This window comes from Neophocaena asiaeorientalis, unplaced genomic scaffold (assembly GCF_003031525.2).
Source record: "Neophocaena asiaeorientalis asiaeorientalis breed wild unplaced genomic scaffold, Neophocaena_asiaeorientalis_V1.1 scaffold357, whole genome shotgun sequence".
NCBI lineage: Eukaryota > Metazoa > Chordata > Mammalia > Artiodactyla > Phocoenidae > Neophocaena > Neophocaena asiaeorientalis.
Window position 1 is genome coordinate 3,177,287 of NW_020173270.1, and position 20,710 is coordinate 3,197,996.

Consider the following 20,710-nt stretch of genomic DNA (forward strand, 5'->3'; position numbering starts at 1 on the left):
GCAAGGCCTTTGCAGGCCACCCCATCTAAAACTGTCACACACACACACACACACACACACACACACACACGTTGCATACCTCTTGCCCTGATTTTTTAAAAAACTGTCTACTCCCACAAGAATGTAAGTTTCTTCCAGACAGGGATTTCTGTGTTTTCTTCCCAGTAAGTTGCGGCCTCTGGAGCAGTGCCTGGAATGTAGGCTCAGTAGCTTTGCTGAAGTTAGGAAGCTGAAGGTCAGGGTGTAGGCACACGTGTGCCGTGGTGGAGGATGGAGGGAAGCCACCACAGCCGGGAGCAAAGTCTACAAAGATTTAATTTAAAATCACAGTGTCTCAGCTGGGATACCCACCCGGAGGGGCACCCCCAAATCCAGAGTTCCTCAAGGGTGCCTTCTAGGCTCAGTGTCGAGGGCTGGGCAGGCCTGGCGCCTCTACTTTCCTCCGGAGGGTGAGGGTGAGGGGCAGCCCTCAGGCATTCGCTGGGGCAGGTTCTGCCACTGCTGCCGCCGCTGCCACCGGCTCCTTCTGCACCAGCTCAGGCTCGTCCTCACCGTCCTGGGGAGGGTGGACCAGAACCTTGTCCAAGATGCCAAACTCCTGGGCCTCCATGGGGCTCATGTAGCGGTCCCTCTCCATGGCTGACTCTGCGGGGGAAGCAGAAGTGGGATGAGGGTGGTTAAGAGTGGAGACCTGGGGCCACGTTTGGGTCCCCGATCCACCCAAGTCCTCCCTGTGTGATCTTGGCCTCCCTGTCTCTGTGCCTCAGTTTCCCCATCGGTAAAATACCTGTTTCAGTTTTGTGTGTGTGTGTGTGTTAACTTATTGATGTGTAAATGCACATCCAGGAAAAGGTGTGGATCATGGAAGTGGACAGTGTGATTTTCAGACTGAACCCACCCACGTGGCTGGCACCTAGATCAGAGCCCCCCGAAACCCCGTTGGGGCCATGTCTAATCACTAACTGTCCCCACCCACTACCCTAACAGTGGCCTAATGGCATGGATCCGTTATGCCAGTTTTTGCCCCTTAAACACATAACCACAGGGACTTCCCTGGTGGTCCAGTGGTTAAGACCCTGCGCTCTACTGCAGGGGGTGCAGGTTCAATCCCTGGTTGGGGAACTAAGATCCCCACATGCTGCACGGCACAGCCAAAAAAATTAATTAATTAATTTAAAAAGTAAATAAAGAAACACATAACCACAGAGCATTTACTCCTTTTTCCACTCAGCACTGTGTTTCTGAGATTCATCCAGGCTGTGGACCGGTCCTCATGGCGGTACAGCATCCCACCTCTTGACTAAACACCATCACTGACCACTCACTCCCCTGCTGTCAGGCGTTTCGGTATTTTCCCGTTTGGGACTGTAGGAATGGGGCTGCATTCCTGACTACATCTTTGGACAGAAGCACTCGATTCCCTCGGTTATACGCCAAGCAGAACAACCACGCATCTTTCTGCGTGTTCAGCCTCAGTGCCTGACAGCTTTCGGAAGTGGCTGTATGGTTTTCACTGCCGCCTGCAGTGGATAAACGTTCCAGTGGCTCCACGCTCCCCTCAGCACTTGGGGGTGTCAGTATTTTCTATTTGAGCCGTTCCAGTGGATTGAAATGGTATCTCAGCGTGGCCTTGATTTGCCTTTCCTGATGATGTCATTATTAAACATCATCACTAGAAGTGATGAGCCTCTTGACTTCTGTTTCTTGACCATTTGGAATATTCTTTGTGGGAGACCCCGTTCAAAACCTTTGGACCTATTTCATTTTTTTTTGTTCTGGCCGCGCCGCATGGCTTGCGGAATCTTAGTTTCCCCGACCAGGGATTGAACCCGAGCCCTCGGCCATGAAAGCACGGAGTCCCAACCACTGGAAAGCCCGGGAATCCCCCTGGACCTAGTTCAATGAAGTTTTGGGGAGGCTCCTGTAAATGAGTCTTTTTAAAGTGCTCAGAACAGGGGTTCTCAACGGGGGTGGGTTCTGATCCCCAGGGCATGCTGGGCGATGTCTGGAGACAGTTTTGGCTGTCACAACTGGAGGTGCTGCTGGCATCTAGTGGGCAGTGCCTGGGGATGTGCCACACCTCCTACAGTGCCCAGGAAGGCCTCCATCACAGAGTGATCCAGCCCTGGTGTCAGCAGCACAGAGGTCCAGAGGCCTGACCCGTACATATGTGTTTGTTACAATAAAAGGGAGCAGCTGGGGGCCGGTGTGGGGCAGGAGGGTGCTCACCGATCACGTGCAGGCTCTGTTTGGTGTGCTTGGCGTAGATGCTGTAGAGTTGCTTCTTGAGTTTAATGATTTCCTCCGCCTGGATGGCGATGTCTGTGGCTTGGCCCTGGGGGAACGTCCCAAGAGGGAGAAGGTTGGGATCAGCATCGGCCACTCACGGGGAGACTGGAGACGGGACTCGGGAGCCTGCCTGGGTGTCGGCTGCCAGTTTTCAAGCAGGTGGGACCGGGCTTTGTGAGTCCCTCCACAGCCTGCTTCAACCTCACCGCCTCCAGGAAGGCTTCCGGTATTAACTCTATGTTCTTAATTTTCTGCAGCTGGGGCCTCCCTGACCAGGAGGAACAGCCCCTCCCAGGGCAGCTAATTCCTAAAGATTTTCAACCGCTGCCCAGAGTACACTTTTCATGTGCAAAGCAGCCAATCCAAGCCCACATCCCCAACACCTCCTCTATTCTCACACCCTGGGTCACCATCCCCCTGCCCCATCGCCCCAGGGTACCAGACAACTAGGGACAGTCCCTACACCCCAGAGCCCACTGCAACTACTTACGCTAGCCAGTCTTAAGCCTCGCTCATTCCTGCCCGCACAAACCACAATGAAGGCTCTTGCCTGCCCTCTCCTCCCGACCAACCCTGGTGCCTCTCTCTCTGCGTGGCCCCCGTGGCCTGGCACACTCCCTCCTCTTGGGATCTGTGAGTAACAAACTGTCTTTTCAATGGCAGCCCTCTCCTGACCTCTTGGCCTCACTATACCTGCATATTAATAAAACCTACTTCTTTTGTTGTTGTGGCTTGCGGCATCTTAGTTCCCTGACCAGGGATTGAACCCGCGCCCTCGGCAGTGAAAGCGTGGAGTCCTAACCACTGGACCGCCAGGGAAGTCCCCAAAACCTACATTTTAAAACATTCACACCCCCACGTGACTTCCGTCTGTCCGGCTGGTCCTTCTGTCTAGGCCCCCACCCCCATCCCCAAAGCAGCTCACGGGGCCTGGCACTCACCCGGGCGCCCCCGGAGGGCTGATGGATCATGATGCGGGAGTTGGGGAGCGAGTGGCGCATGCCCGGGGTGCCAGCGGCCAGAAGCAGGGAGCCCATGCTGGCCGCCTGGCCCACGCACCACGTGCAGATGGGGTTCAGGATGTACTGCATCGTGTCGTAGATGGCCAGGCCCGAGGTCACCACGCCACCTGTGGGTGGAGGGGGGCAAGTGAGGGGCTGTGCCCTCCTTTCCCTAGGGCAGCCTCTGGCCCTGGGGAGGGCTGGTGAAGCCCTTTAAAGCCGGGGTCCCAAACACAACTACTACCAGGGATAGGAAGGTGACAGAGCAGGTGACACAGGCCAGGTGGGAGCAAAAAATGAGGACTTGCTCCAGAGTGAGCTGACAGTTGCCACACGTGCATGTGGGCCCAGGGCGGGGGCCAGATCTGCCAAATTTTCAAGAGAAACTAGAAATTGGGAGCGTAGTGGCTAAGAGCGAAGGCTCTGGAGCCAGCCTGCCTGGGTTTGACCCCCCTCGCTGGGCAGTTTCTCATGTGTGACCTGGGGCAAGTTACTCAGACTTTTGGAGCTACAGTGCCTCCTTGTAGGTTGCAAATAACTAAATAGTATCGATCACGTGAGGTTGTGTGAAGATAAAATGAGTTAAATGCCTATAAAGTGCTTAGAAAAGTGCCTGGCACAGTAAACGATCAATCAGGATTGGCTATTCAGGGAATTCCCTGGCAGTCCGGTGGTTAGGATTCGGCACTTTCACTGCCATGGGCCTGGGTTTGATCCCTGGTCAGGGAACTAAGATCCCGCAAGTTGCGGGGCACGGCCAAACAAAACAAAACAAAAAGTTTGGCTATTCTCCCTTTTCTTGTGGGGGCAGGATGGAATCTACCAATTTAAAAATCTCGACAACCAAGTCAGGTCGGTAAAATCGTTATTTGTGGACTTCCCTGGTGGCGCAGTGGTTCAGAACCCGCCTGCCAATGCAGGGGACAAGGGTTCGAGCCCTGGTCTGGGAAGATCCCACAAGCCACGAAGCAACTAAGCCCATGGGCCACAACTACTGAGCCTGCGCTCTAGAACCCGTGAGCCACAACTACTGAGCCTGCGTGCCACAACTAGTGAAGCCCACGCGCCTAGAGCCCGTGCTCCGCAACAGAGAAGAGCTACCGCAATGAGAAGCCCGCGCACCGCAACGAAGAGTAGCCCCTGCTCGCCGCAGCTAGAGGACGTCCACGCGCAACAACGAAGACCGAACGCAGCCAAAAATAAATAAATAAATTTATTAAAAACAAAACAAAACAAACAAAACACGTTACCTATGAGATCAAACAGGCAGGTTCAGGTGCCTGTTTAAAAGCAAGGGAAGAGGCAGCTTTTGGAGGTTTCAAGGCATTTTGGGGGGATTCTGAAGGAAGCTCTGCACCCTTTCTTGCTCCAGAGAAAGGACATCCCTGATTGGGGTCTCAGTCCCCAGGAGGACCCTGGCACCGGGGGAAGGCCCTGCTCACCGGGGCTGTTGATATACATGTGGATGGGCTTCTTGTTGCTCTCCGATTGCAGGAACAGCAGCTGCGCGATGACCAGACTGGCGACACTGTCGTCGATCTGCAAGTGGGGCGGGGAGGGGTGTCCCCAGATAGGGATGAAGGCATAAGGGAGGCAGTTATGGGTCGGCTGAGGATGAGTCAGGGCACCAGAATGGGGGTCAGAGCCCAAGGAAGATGGATCAGGAAGACTTCAGAACCCAGGAGGTGATGTGGTGCGGGGTGGGGCTGGGGGATCCAGACCCAGGTGGTTTGGCTTACAGGGAGGGTGGGGGTCAGTACACACTGGGCCCAGGAAGGGAAGGGGTAAGGAGGCCGGGGAGAGTGATTGGAGCCCAGGATTGGGGAGGAGGGTCATTGGTGAGGGAGCGAGTCAGAGATTAGGAAGGGAGAAGCAGAGGATTTAAGGAAGGCGTAGAAAGGGTACTAAGGGCCAGGAAGGAGGATCAGAGGGTTTATGTGCCCTGGAAGGGGGGTGGGTGTGGGTGTCAGGTTGGGACAAGAGCGGAGCCTAGGGAGGAACGTCAAGGGGGGTAAGTCCGGGGATCAAGGACGTGTGAGGGGCTGGGGAGCAGGGGGTCTGGTCAGGCGCAGGGGAGGATCCGCGCACGGGGCACTCACCGGGCCCATGACGCACACGATGCGCTCCCGCAGCAGCCGAGAGTAGATGTCATAGGCGCGCTCGCCGCGACCCTGGAGGAGAAAGATGGGGGTGAGGGTCAGGGTCCCTCCGTGCCCCAGCCCTCTCACCCCCGGGCCGTGTCCCCGCCTGGCCACGTACCGTCTGCTCCACCACGATGGGAACGAGGGGGAGCGCCCGGGCCGCCGTCGCGTGCAGGCTCCGCTGCAGGGCCAGGCTGTTCTTGGGTGTCCGCTGCGGGGGAAAGCGGGCGGCGAGGCGAGACCCCAGCGCGGGGCACAGACCTGCTGCAACCCGGACCCCCCCCACCAATATTTGGGGCCACATCGCAGCGCAAGTTCCTCTGTAAGATGCCGGAACTACAACTCTCGGCGTGCTCTGCGTCCACGGCACTTGCTCAGGAGGCCGCCCACTTCCGGGAAGCGTGGGGGCACGTTTAGGGGTGGGGCGAGGGCGGGGCGGAACCTGAAAGGGTGTGGCCAGAGAAGGGACGCTGGAGCGGAGTCGGGAACTACTTTAAAGCCGCAGTTTGTGTCTCTTTCCCAAAGAATCGTCATAGTTTTCTGCTCTTCCTTGCTTATTTCAAAAATCAATTCCGGGGCTTCCCTGGTGGCGCAGTGGTTAAGAATCCGCCTGATAGTGCAGGGCACACGGGTTCGAGCCCTGGTCCGAGAAGATCCCGCATGACGCGGAGCAACTAATCCAGTGCGCCACACCTACTGAGCCAGCGCTCTAGAGCCCGTGAGCCACAACTACTGAGACCGTGCACCACAATAAGAGAAGCCACTGCAGTGAGAAGCCCGTGCACCGCAACGAAGAGTAGCCCCTGCTCGCCGCAACTAGAGAAAGCCTGCACGCTGCAACAAAGACCCAATGCAAACATCAACAACAAAAAAATCAAATCTGTGCTCTCACTGGGCCTGGGCCTCAGCAGTGATCTTCTAGCCTGGTGGGACCGACTCCTCCTGAGACCTTCCCATCAGTCTCTGGTTACGCGTGGGACAGAGGGAGGGACCCCAGGATGCGGAAGCCCAAGGGAGGGAGTTGCGAAATTGGCCTGGAAAGTCGGTCTGGGTCTGGGAAGGCTTCTTAGGAGGAGCAGGCATTGGAGCTGGGCTTTGAAGGATGTATAGGAGTTTGTTAGGTAGGGAAAGGCATTCCTGGCAAGAGAGAAGACAATGGACAAAGGTGTGGGGGAGAAAGAAGGCTCCTTGTAAGGGTTGGGACCTCTCTTTGCCTCCACATCTTCTCAAGGTGGATTCTTTTTCATCTTTCAGTTCAAATGTCGCCTCAGAGTTGTCCCTTATTTTGTCCCCAGAGCCTAGAACCTTGCCTGGCACACAGTAGGTGCTCATAAACTACACTTTGAACCCAGAGATGAAGCAGTGATAAAGGAAGAAGGTTAAGAGCTGAAGGCTTTGAATTCAACTATACTTCAATAAAAAATAAATTTTAAAAATAAAAGGTTATTCCATTTAAGGTAACTTTTGGGGGTAAATTAAATATTTCAAAACTTAAAAAAAAAAAAGTTTAGGGCTTTGGAGGCAGCTGCCCCACATGGCAAGCCTGGCTCAACCACTGACTTGCTGTGTGATCTTAGGTGCATTGCTTAACCCCTCTGAGTCTGAAGTTTCTCATTTGGAAGATGGTGATGGTCAAACCAATCTCACACGGAAGGATTTAAGGATACCTGCTGCTGAGGCAGCATATTGACATCCCCTGAGTTTAAATCTTGGCTCCACTACTTACTAGTTGTGTGTCCCTGAGCCTTAGTTTCCTCTCTATGAAGTGGACATAATGATAATAACCTACATCCTAGGGTCGTTGAGCGTAAGGTCCTCAGAATGGGACCTGGAATGTAGCAAGTGTTCGATTTGTATTAGCTACTGATGTGTATTACTGTGTTAGATAAGCAGCCATGGGCATCCAAGAAGTCCTCCCAAATGAGAGTCCATTTGAGGTGGGTTTTGATGCATATGTAGGAGTTCACAGGCAGACCATTCCTGATTGCTGGACTCCAAACTTGATGCTGGGTGCCCTAAATAAGGGTAGTTTTGTGCCCTCCGTGCCCACAGGGGATCCCATCCTGATGGGGGGATAGAGCAGGACAAAGACACTCCCTGCCTTATGGAATCAGGGGCAGGATAGAGGGAAGGATATGGAAGTGGAAGAGTTTGGAGGAGGCCTTGGAGGCACCCCTGGTGCTGGGAGTGGTGTTTCCTCAGCGGTGACTGAAGAGGTGGGTGGGCAGCATGGGCTGTCCCAGTTTCTGCTGTGAGGGAGGTGGGGGCCCTGCCCAGCCAGTTCCCCTGAGGCCTGAGCTCCCGCCGTGCCTCCGGGGAGAAGGGCTGTGCCGTCAGTTGCTGCAGCCCCAACAGTCACCCTGCCCTGACACTGCTCCACACCCCCGCCCTCACTGCCATGGTTTCACCTGCTCTATCTAGGCACAGTTCAACTATTATACATTTCGTATCCGCCATCCCCGTCCTCGTTACTACCCTCAATAAGGCCTTCGTGAGTGTCGCAGCTTCACCCCTGCCCCGGCCTTGCTGTCGTTTCATTCAGCAGCCTGAGTGATCCTCGCCACACAGCTTGCAGGAGCTCAGCTCCCTGACCAGGGATTGAACCCAGGCCCTCAGCAGTGAAAGCGCGGAGTCCTAACCACTAGAGCACCAGAGAACTCCCCAGAAGCTAATTAAACCATATCCCTCCCTTACCTAAAACCCTCCCCTTGGTTCCCCATCACCCCTGCTGACCTCTGCCCTCATTTCCTTCCACCCTCCCTTCCCCGCTTGGCTCCAGGGACCACACTGGCCAGCTTTCTGCCGTCCAGCCACCTGACCTCTGCTCGTGTCCTCTGCCTGAATCTTGTTTGTTCCCAAAAGTCTCCACTCAAAAGCCACCTCCTTGGAGAAGGCTTATGAAATGATACTTATCCGTACTTTGGGCAACGCCTTCTGATATATTCTATTTTATCCTCTACTATTACATTTCTTTTAAACTGGGGTTTCTCAACCTCGGGACTATTGCCATTCTGGGTTGCATGGTTCTTTGTTGGAGGGGGGGCGTCCTGGGCACCATAAGATGTGGGGCAGCATCCCTGGCCTCCACCCATTAGATGCCAGTAACACCGTCCCCATCATAACAACCAAAACCGTCTCTGACATTGCCAAGTCACTGCTCCCCCCCCACCCCGCCCCTGGGGCAAAATTGCTTCCAGTTGAAAATCACTGATTTAAATTAAAGTGGGTGGGGACTTCCCTGGTGGCACAGTGGATAAAACTCTGCACTCCCAATGCAGGGGGCCCGGGTTCAGTCCCTGGTCAGGGAACTGAGATCCCACATGCCGCGCAGCCCACCCCCCTGCCAAATGCATTACAAACATCGTAGCTTAGCCCAGCCTACCTTAAATGTGCTCAGAGCACCTGTATTAGCCTGTAGTTGGGCAAAATCATCTAACACAGACCATTTCATAATAAAGTGTTGAATATCTCAAGTAATTTGTTGAATACAGATGGTTCCTGATTTACGATAGTTCAACTTACAAGCTTTTGACTTTACAATGGTACGAAAGTGACATGCATTCAGCATTTCGAATTTTGAATTTTGATCTTTTCCCAGGCTAGAGGTAGGTCCGATACTATCTCTCTCTCTCTCTCTCTCTCTCTTTCTCTCTTTTTTTTTTTTTGGCCAAGCCCCGCATGGCTTGTGGGATCTTAGTTCCCCGACCAGGGATTGAACCTGGGCCACCACAGTGAAAGCACCGGGAGCTAACCACTGGACCACCAGGGAGTTCCCCCGATACTGTCTCTTGATGCTGAGCAACAGTAGGGAACCACAGCTTCCAGCCAGCCGCATGATCGTGAGGCTAGACAACCACACGCTTACAACCATTCTGTACCCAGACAACCATTCAGTCTCCCTGACAGTCTGGAGGTTGGCATGCAGGGTGGGTAGGGGAGTTGTGGACCACGAGGTCTCCAGAGACCTCCTCCTTCCAGCTCACACCTCAGCCATCCCTGGGCTGGGCCCCTCCTGTCTTCAAGGTCCAAAGTATAGCTTCAGCTAGCACTGAATTCCCATTCCAAGAAGCTGGATGGAGCAAGGGAGGAAAAAACAGGCAAGGATGCATGCCAGCCAATCTTGAAAGAAGGCTGCCCCTCACCCCTCCACTTTTTTGGGGTTGCATAGCATTCCATTCTATAGAAGACCCTTAATTTATTTATTTATTTATTTTTAAAAATTAATTTTTATTGGAGTATAGTTGCTTTACAATGTTGTGTTAGTTTCTACTGCACGGTAAAATGAATCAGCTATACATACACATATATATATATCCCCTCTTTTTTGGATTTCCTTCCCAGTTAGGTCACCACAGAGCATAAGTAGAGATCCCTGTACTATACAGTATGTTCTCATTAGTTATCTATTTTTTACATAGTATCAACAGTGTATATGTGTCAATTCCAGTCTCCCAATTCCTCCCACCCTCCCCCTTCCACCCTTGGTATCCATACATTTGTTCTCTATGTCTGTGTCTCTATTTCTGCTTTGCAAATAAGATCATCTATACCATTTTTCTAGATTCCACATATATGCGTTAATATACGGTATTTGTTTTTCTCTGTCTGCCTTCACTCTGTATGGCAGTCTCTAGGTCCATCCACGTCTCTACAAATGACCCAATTTCGTTCCTTTTTATGGCTGAGTAATATTCCATTGTATATATGTACCACATCTTCTTTATCCATTCCTCTGCTGATGGACATTTAGGTTGCTTCCATGTCCTGGCTATTGTAAATAGTGCTGCTATGAACATTGGGGCGCGTGTGTCTTTTTGAATTATGGTTTTCTCTGGATGTATGCCCAGTAGTGGGATTGCTGGGGTATATGATAGTTCTATTTTTAGTTTTTTAAGGAACCTCCATATTGTTCTCCATAGTGGCTGTATCAATTTACATTCCTACCAACAGTGCATGACGGTTCCCTTTTCTCCACGCCCTCTCCAGCATTTATTGTTTGTAGATTTTTTGATGATGGCCATTCTGATCAGTGTGAGATGATACCTCACTGCAGTTCTGATTGACATTTCTCTAATGATTAGTGATGTTGAGCATCCTTTCATGTGTTTGTTAGCCATCTGTATGAAGAAGACCTTTAATTTATTGAATCAGTCCTTTGTTCGTGGGTATCTTCTTGTGGTGATTTGTTTTTAATCTTACCAATCATCAGATTTGTCTTATTTCCTTGGCCATGTTGCGCGGCTTGTGGGATCTTAGCTCCTCGACCAGGGATCGAACCCGGGCTCCGACAGTGAAAGCACTGAATTGTAACCACTGGACTGCCAGGGAACTCCTAGATTTGTCTTTTTTTTTAAAAATATTAAAAAAAATTAAGTATAGTTGATTTACAATGTTGTGTTAGTTTCAGGTGTACAGCACAGTGATTCAGTTATACATATTTTCTATGTATATATGTGTGTGTGTGTGTGTGTGTGTGTGTGTGTGTATATATATATATATATATATATATATTTTTTCAGATTCTTTTCTCTTATCAGATTTGCCTTTTGAAGAGAGCCCCTGGGCTTGATCTTCTTTGTCTCCATCCATCTGCTCCGTAATCTCATCTAGTCTCCTGGCTCTGAATACCTGTGTACCAGATGCATCCTGTGTTTCTCTCTCCTGCCCAGACAACTCTCTCTCTCCCAGACCTTCCTCCCTGCATCTACCGGGGAGGTCTAATCAGGCCCCTCAAAATGTTTGAGATGGGTTACTAATCTTATTCCTCGCCCCTGTGCATTGTTCCTGCAGCCTTACACTCATACTAAAAAACCGAGAGTCATCCTTGATTTCTCTCCCCAGATCTGTTGGCTAATCCAGTTGGTTCAATGTCCCAAGTTTACCCAGAACCCAGCCCCCTCTCACCAGTCCATGCTGCTTCCCTGATCCAAGCTACCATCATCTCCTACCTGGACAATTGCAGTCACCTCCTCCTCCCATTTTTCTCAGCTTCCATTCCTGTTCCCTTGCAACCTGTTCTCCCCCCAGGGACCAGAGGAGTCCTTTTAAAACTTAAATGAGCACATGTCATTCTAAGAACCCTCCTGTGGCTCAACTTGTAGTCCTAAGAATAGTCTGCAACTCTCTACACGATCATAGATGCCCCCTCCTGCCCCATGACTCCCCTCTTACCTCTGTCCCCCCCGCTCACTCCACCGTGGCCACACTGGCCTCCTTGCTAGTCCACTAACCAGTCAGGCACACATCAGCCTCAGGGCCTTTGCACTGGCTGTTCCTGCTGGCTGGAATGCCCTTCCCTCAGACATCCCCACGGCACCCCCGTCACCTCCATCGAGTCCATACTCACTGTCCCCTTCTGACACCTGATTTGTGACCACAAGCCCCACCATCATCTCCCAGCACACTGCACCCCCTTTCCCTGCTTTACTTTTCTTTACAGAACTTGTGAGTCTCATCCTTCCCTACTCAAAGTGTGCTTCAACGACCAGCAGCATCAGTATCACCTGGGCTCTTGTTAATAACACAGACTGGGGCTTCCCTGGTGGCGCAGTGGTTGGGAGTCCGCCTGCCGATGCAGGGGAGACGGGTTCGTGCCCCGGTCCGGGAGGATCCCGCATGCCGTGGAGCAGCTGGGCCTGTAAGCCATGGCCGCTAAGCCTGCGCGTCTGGAGCCTGTGCTCCGCAATGGGAGAGGCCACAACAGTGAGAGGCCCGCGTACCACACACAGACACAAAAAAAAACCACACACACAGACTGTTAGGCTCCACCCAGACCTACTGACTCAGAGCTTGCGTTGGAACAAGATCCCCAGTCCATCCGCAGGCACACTGAACTTTGAGAAGCGCTCCCATTTGATACATTGACTGCTTATTTTGTTTACTGTCTGTCTCTCCTGATAAAAACGTAAGCTCACCAGAGCAAGTGTGACCGAAAGTGGGGTCCGGCTGCTCAGCACTCGAAAGCCAAGGTTGGTGGAAAGGAAAGTTTTGGAGGCTGGCATCCCAGGGGAGAGGGCAGCCTCGTGTCCAAAGGCCAACTCCCCACTGACAATCAATGGGCAAGAGCTTTTAGAGGGGAGTTTCGGGGGGTATAGGCAGGAGAGGGCTACATGCAGAAACAGCACAGTCATCTTGAAATTGGTCCTGCGGTGGTCTGATCCGTGTCATCTGGATTGTTTTAAGCACAGTTCGTCTTCAGTTCCACGGTGGGTTTGTTCCCATTTCCTTGAGGCCAGTTCTCAGAATCCTGGCAGCTTATGTCATGGCTACAGTCTGGTCATCATGTAGTTAACTTCTTTCACCTGGTGGTTTCAGTATCTGCAAAACAGCTCAAAGGACATGGCTCAGGATAGTATCTATAGCCCTTGAGAAGGAACTAAAGGTTCCTCCTTTAGGAAGGACTGAACTGTTATTTGACTTTAATGACTAAACGATTATTATTTGGTCTTGTTGAACTGTTTTCCTTTGCTTCTACATTTTTCTCACTTCTCTTATTAGGCTTATTCTTTGGCTAAAGTTTTTCTACAGACAAAAGGCAGGCTGAGGACATGGGGTGGGGGGAAGGTCCTGCTCCATTTCACAAGGGTTTTTCTCCACTTTTTTCGCAGCTATATTTCAGCTTCTAGAACAGTGTTCGGCACATAGTAGGCACTCAGTAAACATTTATTAAGTCAGTGAAGGAATGGCTAATGGGTGGACAGTGGGTTATGTGAGGCAATGGCGGAGGCAGATGTACCAGCCAGGGTTGTAGGTTGAAAGCAACAGAAATTGTCTTAAGCAAAAAGGGAATCTTGTTTGGAGAAGAGGCAAATGTGCCCCAGAAAGAAGGCAGCTGACAAGGGGAGCTAACCGCTAAGGAAGTGGACGTGAGGAGTACAGATAGCATCACTGGGTAATACAACACGCAGGATAGCAAATGATGACGAGAAACACCATCATAATCTAATGTCGATTACAAGGGAAAGGGGGAAATCCTTCCAAGGGCCCTTTCAATCCTACCAAAGACCTATCTACTGAAACATTGCAACTTAATGCTCTGAAGCAGAGGCATCTTTTTTTCTGTCCTAAACTACACAGATATCAAGGCAGTAACACTTGGAGCCGTGTAAATTTAAAGAGGTGGGAAAATAGGAGATATTTAAAGCAGGACGAGAGAAGCATGGCTGACTCTGTGGAAATGGACCTGTATTTGGAGAGTTCTCACAGCAAAACTGGGATAATAAGGCCCTTCCCAGAGGTGCTGTGAGAATTATAGGTGAAAACCCTTTTAAATTGTTAAGGGCGAGCTGTTGTTATTATTATGACCTAGTTGCTACAAAGGCCTCTGTGGGTGTTCATGTACTTCTCTAGCTTGCACCCCTCACTTTTGAGCCCCCCTTTCTCTTACCTTCTCTGCTTGGGTTGGTTTTTTTTTTTATTAAAAGATATCATACGTGCAAAGTGTCGGACCAAAAAAACCCGGAGGAATCTTGTAGACACCAGAGGTTTCCCAGCATCTGTGTCAGTCTGGAATCTCCATCTTGGAAAAAAATAGGCAGAAGTTTCCAGAGGCTGAGCATTAGGGGCAATTTGGCTAGGAGGTCACAGCCACCACGGTGGACACTGCTACAAGGAATGAAGTCCCCCCTCCCAAAAGAAATAATTGGATGTTGGAAAGCCAAAAAAGAAAAAAAAACCCACAAAAAATAAAAAGACATGACAGACATCTTCTACAAAGGGAGATCAGTGACAGGGCAGGTGTAGCCGTTCAAAAGAGAAATATGGTGGAGGTACAATCTATAGGGGAAGGGGGATGGATTTGTGAAACGTTTAGGAGGAACAGACAGGGCTTGCAGATTGTGGGATCAATTATTCTCCAAAAGTCATACTTCTCCTTTAGCAGTTACCTATTGCTGTGTAACATATTACCCCATAATTTAGTGACTTAAAATAATAACAATACATTAAACATTATCATTAAAAATAAACATTATCTCATAATTTCTGTCAGTCAGGAACCTACAGGCAGCTTAGCTAGGTGTTCTGACTTGGGATCTTTCCTAAAGTTGGGGTCGAACTATCAGCCAGGGCTGTAGTCATATCTAAAGGCTCAACTTGGGAATTCCTTGGTGGTCCAGTGGTTAAGACTTGGCACTATCACCGCGGTGGTCCAGGTTCAATCCCTGGTCAGGGAACTAAGACCCCGCATGCCTCGAGGCACGACCAAAACTAACTAAATAAATAAAGTGTCAACTAGTTGAAGGATTTACTTCCAAGATGGCTCACTCACATGGCTAGCAAGTTGGATGCCAGACAAGTTGGATGGCTAGCTACTGTCAGGAGGCTTCAGTTCTTCCCCGTGTAGACCTCTTGGTTAATTGAGTGTCCTCACAACATGGTGGCCAGCTTCCCCCTAGAGCAATCGATCCAAAAGAGCACAGTGGAAGCTGTAATATCTTAACAACCTAGCTTTGGGAGTCAGACATTGTTACTTCCACAGTATTCTAGTGGCCACACAGGCTAGCCACAACTCAGTGTGAGGCCGGGGACTATGCCAGGGGTGAATACCAAGAGGTGGGCATCATTGGAGATCATCTCAAAGGGTGGTTGCCACACCTTTCCATCCTGGGACTGCATTTCTCAGCATTCCTTGCATCTGAAGAGTCATGTGATGAGTTCACCAGTGGGCCTTGCAAGGAGATGATGTATGACCCTTCCAAGCCAAGGAGCTTTAGAAGCAGGTACGACTTCTCCCCTCGCTTCCCCTTCCACCAGCTCTTGCAGCTGAATGCAGTGGCCTGATAAAGATGGCAGAACTGCAGAAGGAGCCTGGGGAGGGAGCCATCTGCCAATCAGGAACATACATTTTGTATTTTAGATGACCGAGGAACAAACTTCCACCATATCGGAGTCATTAAACATTTTGGGATTTGTTCGTTGTAGCAGCTACTATTACGTAATTAATTCAGGAGTGGGTTGACTATGGTGGAGGAGGGGAGGGAAGCTTCAGATCTTTCTGGCTGGGGCCATTGGGTGCATGGAGGTGCATTTTACTGAGATGGGGATGTAGGTTTGGGGGAAGATGGTGAGTTAGTTTAGGGCAGGGTCTGTCAACCTTGGCACTACTGACATTTGGGGTTGAATAGTTCTTTGCTGTCGGGGCTGGTCATCCCATGCACCTGGCCTCCTTCCACTAGGTGTCGGTAGCATCCCCCCAATCATGTCGACCATAAAGGTCTCTAGGCATTGCCCGGTATCCCCGGTTGAGAACCACTGGGTTAGGATCTGGTGAGTTAGGGCAGCCTGTGGATATCCAAGTGGAGATTTCCAGGAAGCCGACGGTTCTGTAATTCTGGCACTCAGGGAGCATGGGAGAAGGTGAGATCTCCTCTTCTCCACCCTGCCCCAGGAACAGGTTGGAGTGAGAAGAGGGAACCAGGGCTGGGGGTGGGGGCAGTCACAGGTCCAAGGAAGAGAATGGATCAAGCAGAAGAACGAATCTGGCAGGTGCACAAGCTGTTGAGATCAGCCATCAGCTCCTTTTTTTCTTTTTTTTTTTGCGGTACGTGGGCCTCTCCCGTTGTGGAGCGCAGGCTCAGCGGCCATGGCTCACGGGCCCAGCTGATCCGCGGCATGTGGGATCTTCCCGGACCGGGGCACGAACCCGTGTCCCCTTCATCGGCAGGCGGACTCTCAACCACTGCACCACCAAGGAAGCCCCAGCTTCTTTTTTTGTTTTGTTTTGTTGTTTTGTTTTTTTGGCTGGCTTTCGGGATCTTAGTTCCCCGACCAGGGATCGAACCTGGGCCCTCGGCAGTGAGAGCGAAGAGTCCTAACCACTGGACCGCCAGGGAATTCCCAGCCATCAGTTTTAGAAGCATCAGCTGCGTTGGGAAGCCATTGTGAGGGGGAGGGGCATTTAAATGGGGTGTCGGCAATGAAAATGATGTTGTGCATTTTTATTGACATGGAAAGAGTCCCATGGTGTATTTTTTAAAATTATTGGAGTGAAACATACACTCAGTAAAGTGCAAACATCTTAACTGTACAGCCCAGTGAATTTTTTTTTAGATGGGTGTGTACCCGAGTAACCATCACCCCATCCAAGATCTAGAAAGTTCCTCCATGTCCCTTCTCAGTCAATACATCCTGGACATCCCAAGATAGCACCATTTGATTCCCTTGATGTAATTTGTAAGGGGGGAAACAAGCAGGTAATAAGACAATGCTGACACCACAATCTCATTGTTGCAAATGTATGTGGGTGGGACCACACACCCCTAGACTAGATGCTAAGAGTCTGTGAGTGCAGGGGTTCAGGTAATTTTTATTTTCTTCTTTTTATGCATTTGTGGGTCATATCATGAGCATGTTGTGCTTTCTTAAAAACCGAGGTGAAGGACTTCCCTGGTGGCGCAGTGGTTAAGAATCCTCCTGCCAATGGAAGGGACTCGGGTTCGAGTTCTGGTCTGGGAAGATCCCACATGCCGGGGAGCAACTAAGCCCTTTCACCACAACTACTGAGCCTGTGCTCTAGAGCCCGCAAGCCACAACTACTGAGCCCACGTGCCTAGAGCCTGTGCTCCGCAACAAGAGAAGCCACCACAATGAGAAGTCCACGCACCGCAACGAAGAGTAACCCCCGCGCGCCGCAACTAGAGAAAGCCTGCGCGCAGCAGCGAAGACCCAACGCAGCCAAAAATAAAATTAATTAATTAATTAATAAAAAATAGTTAAGGGGTGGTGGAGTAAGGGGAGAGAGTCCTGGGTTCAATCTCTACCCCACTACTTATTTCCTGGGGCCTTGGGTGAGGATCTGAACGTTTCATAACTGCATTCTCCTCACCCGACAAATGGGGAGAATCCTCTTCTGGTCAAGTGATTAGGTACATCATAAAAATCTCTCTCTGTTACTTTACCCCCTATACACACACACATGCGTGCACACACACACACACGCACACACACACACAGGCTCAAAAATGCAGTCCATCTGGTAGACCAAGCCTTTAAAATTCGGTATTCATGACAGGAACACAATAAAAAATGGTGGGAAACCATGAGGGTTTCTAAACTTAAGTCATTCAAATGTGTGCCAGCTATACAATCGTGAATAATTTTATTCTAAATCCCCTCATTTAAAACATTTAAATACATTTATTTTAAAATAGAAAATTTAAATGACTGCCATACATGGAAAAATGGAATGACATACCAGAAATTGAATTAAAAATACAGTGAAAGCAAAACACTGTTTTTAAGTGGGGGGAGAGGAGCCCCACTTCTCCATATGCTCCTGGTAAGCTGCCCTAGATATTCACAGATGACTGCCTCAAAATGCCAGTAGAACCGTCAGCTAAGCCCATCGGACCCCTGACCCATTTCTGCCAGTTTCTCAATGAGGCCACGACTCCATCACCCAAAGACCAGAACTCTGTACATCCCTATGTTTTACGTTCTCCCTTCCCTGTCCAAGTTGGTTTAAAGTCAACTCTATTGAAGTATAATATCCATTTAATAAAATGTATCCGTTTTAAGTGTACAGTTTGATGGGTTTTGACAAATCCATGGTGTCACCATTACCCCAATCAATACAGAGAATATTTCCATCACCCCCAAAAGAATCCCCTGGGTCCCTTTGCAGTCAACCCCCATCCCATCCTCATCCCCAAACAACCATTGATGCAGTTTCCTGTCACTCTAGATTAGATTTCTCTTTACTAGAATTTCATATAAGTGGAACCATATAGTATGTAGTCTTTTGTGACCGGCTTCTTTCATTCAGCATGATGTTTTTGAGATTCACTCGTGCCTTTGTGTATATTCATTGATTCATTCATTCCTCTTCGTGGCTGAATAATATTCCATTGTATGGATGTACCAGAGTTGATCTGTTCTGGACATCTGGGTTGTTTACAGTTTGGGGCTATTACAAATAAAGCTGTTCTGAACATTAGTGTATAAGACTGTGTGGGGGAAAAAAAGAAAAGAGGGAATTCCCTGGCAGTCCAGTGGTTAGGACTCTGCACTCTCACTGCCAAGGGCCCAGGTTCAATCCCTGGTCGGGGAACTAAGATCCCACAAGCCATGGCGTGGCCAAAAAAGAAAAAGAAATGAGAACTGAACTTTACCAAAAAAAAAAAAAAAAAGATTTTGTATGAGCATACATGTTTGCTTCTCATGGGTAAATACCAAATGTGGAATGGCTAGATCATATGGAAAGTGTATTTAACTTGGGAAGAAACTGCTGCACCATTTTCCATGCCTAGCAGCAACGTCTGAGAGTTCCGGTTGCTCCACGTCCTCAATATCGTTTTGTATGGACGAGTTACTGTTTTAAAATCTTAGTTCTTCCAGCAGGTGGTGTAGTGATATCTCATGGTGGTTTTCCTGTTCATTTCCCCAATGACTAATGCTTCTGAGCATCTTTGCATGTGCCTTGTGGCCACCTCTGTGTCTTCTTTTGCAAAGTATCTGTTCCAAACCCTTTGCCGTTTTGTTTGTCTTTTTTTTTTTTTCGGCCGCGCCAGGTGGCTTGTGGGATCTTAGTTCCCTGACCAGGGATCAAACCCGTGCCCCCTGCAGTGGAAGCGTGGAGTCCTAACCACTGGACCCCCAGGGAATTCCCTTGTCTTCTTCTTATTGAGTTGTAAGCGTTCTTTATGTGTTCTGGCAATAAGCCCTCTGTCAGATATATGTATTCCAAATACCTTCTTCCAGTTAATGGCGTGCCTTTTCATTTCTTAAATGGTCCTCCTCAAATCTTGAGATGCTTCCGTTGTGCCAGAAGTCATGGTCCTTCATAAGCAAAATTCCCTGTATTCTCAACATCTTCAGAGATCACTCTCTTTACCTTCTCGCCCTAACAGATGCCTGGCTCTTTCCCAAGGACCGGAAGCTCTTAAGTCATGGCTATTTTCTCTCCAGCTCTTTGCACTTTTGTGCCTCTTGTGATGAAGTGGGTGTCTTTGCCCCATCATTGCTCCTAACTCTCCCCTCAAACTCTGCAGCTTCGAGTCTCAGGCCGTCAAACAATTCTCTCTACTACCTGTCCTTGCTGCTTTGTCCGTCAACCCTCAGGTCACCCCCTCCTTTACTATTTTCCCTCCTGGTTCTTTTCTTGAAAACTCCCCCGGGCGTAATTCTTAGTGATTTCAGGATCCACGTGGGCCAGGGTTTCCCAACATTGGCACTGTTGACATTTGGAGCCACGTCGTTCTTGCTTGTGGGGTCTGCCCTGTGCATTGTGGGGTGTTGAACAACGCCCCTGACCCCTACCCACCCAACGCCAGTAGAAAACCCACCACCCCTAAGCGTGACAACCAAAAATGTCTATAGATGTGATCAAGTGTCCCCCGGAGGGCAGACTCGCCCTTGATGGAGAACCATGGAGCTTGATGATCCTTCCAGGTGTGTGACTTTCAAATCCTTTAACTCTTCTCTCCCAATGACCTCGCCCTCCCCTCTACCTCAGCCTCCAGCTCTCATGGTCTTATTTTAGACCTTGACGTGTACAGAAATTGCATCCCTTTCCGTATTCTCAAACACTCCACTCATTGACCCACACTTCTTTCCTTTCCATCTCACTCCTTTTGGTGTTCCTGTTCAAACAATCCTTTAGCTCTGCTAGAACCTGTCATCCATGGATCATTGCCCCCTTCCCCTGTGCCCTCACCCAGTGTAGAGCCATGGTCTGTCATTACAATCCCTCCTTGACATATACCCTCAACTCCCTCCTCTATCTCTTCCTTCATCCCATTGACCTGGCTGGACTTAGTTAAAGCCAACACTCCATCCACTCCTCACCTGTACCTGGGCAGTCTCGCACACAGCTGTGCCGACTGGTCTCCCTTGAGACTCTAGACCTCTAATCCGCTGCTCAGTACTCCTACCACATCCCCAAGTCCCTTCACTCGCCAACTCTCTCATAGGTTAATGTCCTACCTTCCGTCTCCCCTCAAGCCTCCCCCTTCCTCCTGACTCTCAGCTCTGGACCTCACCTCCTACCTTCCGCGAAAACAAAGCCACAGAAGAGAACTTCCACGGCATCCCGGAACACCTACCCATGTCCCTTCATCTGGGCTGTCAGCGTTGCCTTCTTCTTTGTTATTGTGACGGAGCTGTCCCTGCTTCCAGCCAAGGTCAACTTTCCACCTACACCCTGGATTCCATTCCACTCGAGGCCATCGCTCTAACAAGTCTCTGCTTTCTCTCATAACAGCAGACATCCCCTCTCTTCTCCATTATTGCCATTAGCTTATAGACATGTGATAATTTCTGTGAGATATATATCTGTATATC

General features: G+C 49.9%; 1 protein-coding gene across 1 annotated transcript; it reads right to left on the minus strand.

Moving 5' to 3' along the window:
* Positions 1-297: 297 nt before the first annotated feature.
* CLPP (caseinolytic mitochondrial matrix peptidase proteolytic subunit) lies at positions 298-5,799 on the minus strand. The gene is made up of 6 exons (XM_024745690.1): positions 5,550-5,799; positions 5,390-5,461; positions 4,733-4,829; positions 3,231-3,418; positions 2,230-2,335; positions 298-645 (listed from the first exon to the last, which is right to left on the minus strand). The coding sequence occupies exons 1-6, from the start codon at positions 5,733-5,735 to the stop codon at positions 470-472; spliced, it is 825 nt and encodes a 274-aa protein (XP_024601458.1). The 5' UTR covers positions 5,736-5,799; the 3' UTR covers positions 298-469.
* Between the last annotated feature and the right edge of the window lie 14,911 nt (positions 5,800-20,710).